The 5,913-nt window shown below is 39.3% G+C and overlaps 1 protein-coding gene across 1 annotated transcript; it reads left to right on the top strand.

Annotated features, from left to right (window-relative positions):
- The first annotated feature begins 748 nt into the window (after positions 1–748).
- On the top strand, positions 749–5,435 carry LOC149563800 (protein LYK5-like). The gene is made up of 3 exons (XM_089826935.1): positions 749–2,237; positions 3,024–3,683; positions 4,534–5,435. The coding sequence occupies exons 1-3, from the start codon at positions 1,773–1,775 to the stop codon at positions 5,329–5,331; spliced, it is 1,923 nt and encodes a 640-aa protein (XP_089683061.1). The 5' UTR covers positions 749–1,772; the 3' UTR covers positions 5,332–5,435.
- The last annotated feature ends 478 nt before the right edge of the window (positions 5,436–5,913 follow it).

Here is a 5,913-nt window from a genome sequence, read left to right as displayed (position 1 = left end):
GAAATAAAATGTGGAAGAAGCAGAATGAAAAATGGCTAACTAAGTGGGACATTAATATGCTAGAGCACCCCAACACCAATGAAGAGATAAAAAGATTCATGGTGGAAAATTTTTTAGCACTGGCACATTTATGAACATGATCCCATCATAGATGATGCGAAACAAGTAGGTGGATAGTGTCGAAGGAAGATTGGGAAGAAAGAAAGTGCATCTATTGTAGTGAAAGGGTGTGTCGAAACAAAATGACACTTCATCTTTGAATGCGCTGCTTAACAAGATATCTAGGAGTAGTTCCACGACAATTTGAAGGAGGGTCAATTACATAAGCTTTTTGAGGAAACAAGATTACATAATTGTCATATTGCTATCACGATTTAACTGTGTGATTTTTGAGTCAAACTCATTGACCCATGTTTCATGAGTAGTGATTCAACATGAATCCATCCCTCATGAGAATAAATGGAACACTTAGCACTCACTGGATCTAGGTGATGCTCATAGGGGTGAACCGAAACTTCCTGGGAGGTCACCCATCCCAGTACTACTCCAGCCTTAGCGCACTTAAGTACGGAATTTTCTCTATGGTTAACCCCAAAGCTTGCAACCCCAAGACTAGATAGAACAAAGCTACATAGAACAGGAAGTTTCTCCAAGCAGATTCACTAAGTGGGACTCACATAGAAAAGAAGAAAATGATCCTATAGACTGGCTCTTCTGGTGAACGTCATTAAAATAGCTTCATTCATTCACAGCGGTGGAGCAGGATAATGATAAGGCTGTGTCGCAGTCATTGATTCTGCGACATTTAGGATTAGGAACGAGTTTCAGCTGCAGTCAGAGAGAGATCAGAGATGCCATTGTCGGTCTCGCAGTTTATATTGATGATATTTGCAGCTGCGTTTGGTGGGATTCGAACCTCCGACGGGGCGTGGAAGCCGGATGAAGTAGTCAGAATAGTGCTGCTGGATTTGTCCAGACGGAGGCTTTCCGATGAATTCTACTCCTTCCCTTCAACGATTTTACGAAAAAGCCGCCGACAGATCTTACCATGTGTCTCAGGCATAATACTTCTGCAAAGAATCGACAGTCGAGAGTTGTTTCACTATTCCTCCATTTCAAAACAATGAGTGGCGCTACAAAGAACAAGAACACTTACAGATCTTTTCCGGAAGATAAGAACAGGACAATTATTATAGAGAAAATAAAAAACAGAGCAATTATTAAAGCTCTTTTTTTTGTACTTTCTTGCAGAACAAACTAAAAATGCCGCCCTAAACTAGATGAATACTGTGAAAGTCAAGTGTACTGGATTTTTTCTAAATTCCAATTCAAAATCCATGGGATTGCCAACGAATTCTCCGCCATAATAAATCGACATGGGGTTTAAAGGCGTGTATTTCAAGACAGGGTTATTAATTTATATCGTAGTTTTGCCAAACCCCAAAATACGCTGCATTATTTTGTAGTTAAATATAATAAAAGGAATCTACAAGAAGGCTGTTTAATCTTTAAATATTGCAACAGAGACAGATTTATATATTTTTTCCTGTGGAGCATGATTTGAAACTGAAAACGATCGCTACTTGCTTAAAAAAATCAAATGATATCCGATCTCAAATTCATTTTGGTCAATCAAGAACATTTCCAATTAAGAAACCGGCGAAGCAGATGGCAGACGGCAATTATAGGAGTCTCGTTCCTGTTTCAGTACAAAACGTGTATTGACTCTCGTGAGTATCACCGTTTGCTCATTTGATTAAGAATATCGAAGAATGGCTTCAGAGCGCCTGCGTTATGTTCCTGTTATATTTGTGATTCTACAGGCTGTTTCGGCACAGCAGGCTTACGAAGCCACATACAATCTAAATTGCACGAACACACAAGATATAAATTACGGGTATAAGTGCAATGGAGAAGCAAGGGCATGCCAGGCTTACGCAGTCTACAGGTCGCAGACGGGTTACCAAACCCTCGCAAACATCAGTGCCCTCCTTAATTCTAATCAGTCACACATGGCTAAAATCAACAGCCTTTTGCAGAATCAGATTTTGGAAATAAATACAAAAGTTATTGTGCCTGTTGACTGTTCCTGCGTGGGGAATTACTCACAGGCCGAAGCAAGCTATAGTGTCCAACAAAATGATAATTACTTTAAAATAGCGAATGATACTTACCAGGGGCTCTCCACCTGCCAGGCCATTTCACAGCAAAATTCTGTGGCTGACACCTCTATCCAGGTCGGTATTTATGAGCGATTGTTAGATTTTTTTTGGGTCAAGATTGCTAGAAGGTTGAAAATTTTGAATTTTGTTGGATACTGGTTTCTTGGAAAGACCCTGCTGTAAGTTTCTCCTCGTACGGTTACAAGATTTTAGAGGATTATGCAGAATGTGCATTTCACCGTTAAAACTGTTGTCTTCCTCTGAGATTTGCATCCAAAAGTTTGATAAATTTTTTTTTGGAAAAATCCTCACATGGGAAATTCTTCATACAAATTCGAATAATGAAATACGTACATCGTAGCTTCCTCTTTCTGACGCTATATCAAGGTCTCCTGCATGATGGGAATTCTTGCATCTCCTCATCTTAATTTGCAACACCAGTCTCTGTTTTTTATGTGGTGATTCCTGATTATATTCTTTCTTTTTTTTGACATGGCATAATTTCAATTCTGCGGTGATTTTCTATGATGACAAGAACTTTCTTAATTGTGTTTCTTTTCAACTGTTATCCTTTCTTCCTGTTTATGATGAGTTCAGTCCTAATAGAAAAATTTGGATTCACAGCTAAGAGCGATCATTTGCTCCTGGAATGTTATACCACTTAGATAACAGTGATCTTGAACCACACGCAATTGCCAATAAATTCAAGGAGCAATTGGGATAGACAACTTTAGTTTTGAACTTTTCAGCACCATCTTGAAATATTTATTGGGAGATTTACTAATAATTCGATTGAATTGTTGGATTCTTCTTTACAGTCTCCTTCAAATAACTTTCTTTTGGGTTTTTGTTGCTCTACAGCCTGGGATGAAAATATCAGTTCCCCTGCGTTGCGCCTGCCCAACAAAAACCCAGGCTGAGAGCGGGACCAAATACCTCCTATCCTACACAGTCTGGTCCGGAGACACATTGTCCACCATCAGAGGCCTGTATAAAGTGACACCAGAGGAGATCAGAGATGCCAACGGGTTAACAGGTAACGATATTTTCCCTTTTACAACATTGCTGGTGCCTCTAACCTCCGCACCTACATCTTCTCCACAGTCACCTCCTCCTCCACTACCACCACCACCAAAAACCACCCCTGCTTCCACAGAGGACGGAGGTTCCAAGACTGGGCAGCACATAGGCATTGGCATAGGTGTGGCGGCTGCAGTTATCACAATGGCTCTGGTGGCAGGTGCCCATGTTGTCCTAAAAAGAAAGAAAAAAAAGACACAAGAGCTACCTGAGAAGGTCCTGGACTCGAACCCTAGCCCTACTAAGGTTAAAAATGCAGACCTATTGGCTGGAATGGCCACAATGGGCCATGTGCTTCCCTGGTATAAACTCGAAGACCTGCAATCCGCCACTGAGAATTTCAGTGCATCGAACAGAATAACAGCGTCTGTTTACCGTGGCTGGCTTGGCAGTGATGGTGCCCCTGTGGCAATTAAGCAAATGACTGGGGACATCTCACAGGTAAAATACATTTTGAGCATAGTGAATTTTAAGTGATTTTTTGATGAAAATACAGAATACCAAAATAAGCTTCTGCAGAAAAACCTGGGATCAAATTTGAAAATCATAGATAAGTAGAAACGGATATTAACAAAAACAATTGTCGACCTTATGTCTTTTTTCAGAGAATAGGCTGATCTGCAAGATCTGAATTAGTTTTTAAATTGTAAATTATAAGTACTTCAAAATTGTGTTTCAATCGTTTGATTTCAACTGGATGATTTCTCTTTAACAAAACTCTATATTAGTCTTCAGAAAATAGGCTGATCTTAAAGATCAGAAATAGTATTTCTTGTAAAGTTGAAGTTTTGTAAAATTTTGTTTCCATAATTTCATTTCAAGTGGAAGAGAACGAGAACTCTTTTAACACCAATTTACATGATTCATTCCAAAAGATTTGTTGTTATTTAATGGTATCAGATTTTCACAATTTATATAGTAGATCATTGTTACTTTTGAATTAAATTGTGCGTAATTCTTTTATCTATGTTTTGGATGACATTCTACAGTCTATTATTAAAATAAATAACATTCTTGTATTCTCATATTAAATAATGGAACTTATAAACTCTTTGCTCCAAAAATAAGCACCACTATCAACTGCTTTCTTAAAAATAACAGATGTTTTATATGATATTTAATTAATCAATCCATCATGTATTGAATTAAAGATCAGACCTTCTTTGCAGATTGAAAATGAAGGTATTTACAAATTTTTAATGTCTTCCAATTAACAAGATATGCCTACCATTTCAGGCTCTGAGGACATATGACTTTTCACTACTTGATTCATGTTTTACTCTCTGTACAGGAGCTCAACATTCTTAAAACCCTCAACCATTTCAGCCTTGTCCAACTTATTGGCCTCTGCAAAAGTGAGGGCCATTTTTACCTGATCTACGAGTACGCAGAGCATGGCTCACTGGATGTGCTGTTGCATGGCCCGAGGGTCAAAACCGGGATGTCACAAAGCATCTCAGTTTCTTCCTCCATTTGCTTAAGCTGGAAGCAGCGAATACAGATTGCATTGGACATTGTGCACGGGCTGCATTACTTGCACAACTACGCCAATCCGCCCTACATACACAAGGACTTAAAGAGCAGCCACATTTTGCTGGACAGCAATTACAGGGCCAAAATCGCCAATTTTGGGCTTGCCAAATCTGCAGAGGGTTATGCATTAACCAGGCATGTTGTAGGCACCAAGGGTTACATGGCGCCTGAATATCTTTCCAGTGGCCTCGTCACACCAAAGCTGGATATCTTTTCTTTTGGGGTGGTTCTGCTGGAACTCATATCTGGTCGAGGAGCTGTCTCAGAGGATAATAATGGCAGTTTGCGGGAACAGTTCCTTTGGACCAAAATTGGAGCAGTGGTTGGGGGATCGAATCCAGAGGAGAACTTGAAGGGTTTTGTGGATTCCAGTTTAGGAGATAGTTATCCCTTGGATATGGTGCTGGCTGTGGCTCAGCTAGCTGCTAAATGTGTTGACAAGGATTTGAACCACCGACCTACAACTATGGATATTGTATTGAGTCTTTCCAAATGGCTTTCTGCCATGTTGGATGCTGACTCTTTTGACAGCGATGCTGTCCTGCCTGGCCGATAACCAAGCTTTTACCATGGTTTCTGCACATAGAGGCAGTATTTCCTTGTCGACAATGTACAATGTAATTATTTAAAATGAATAAGATTGCTATTGTGTCCTAGAAATTCTTTGACAATGACTGAAAAGTTGTGCAATGTTGTGCTTCATTCCTAATGTGTTGCTTTGCAATTTGAGAGAGGAACTTTTCCTTCAGAGTGCAGTGGCTAGATGGGGCAAGTAAATTATTTAGCTTTTCTAGGCTTTGGTTATTATTTCCTGCAGTAACTATTGCCGAGGGCTTGCCACCTAACTGGTAATTAAACTTTATTGACAGCACCGATCATAGTTCAATTTTTTGTCAATTCCTATTTAATGCTATGTCTCAGGTAACAAAAGTGCAAGTTTTTAAAACCTAACATGCATTAAATTTAAAAAGGTTTATTTTTTATTTGATTGGGCTGTTTTTTTATCTGATTGGACTGGAAATGGTGTAAGAGAAACCATCAAAGAGAAATGCAAATTTTAAAGCTAGAGAACACGTCCATTGAGACTTTTGGCAATGCACTGCAGGAGTAGAGGTTTCCAAGGCACTGCGTTACAGGA

This window comes from Cupressus sempervirens, chromosome 4 (genome assembly GCF_028749045.1).
Source record: "Cupressus sempervirens isolate cs-2001-9-10 chromosome 4, ASM2874904v1, whole genome shotgun sequence".
NCBI classification, from domain to species: Eukaryota; Viridiplantae; Streptophyta; class Pinopsida; order Cupressales; family Cupressaceae; genus Cupressus; species Cupressus sempervirens.
This window is presented reverse-complemented; position numbering and strand designations above follow the sequence as displayed.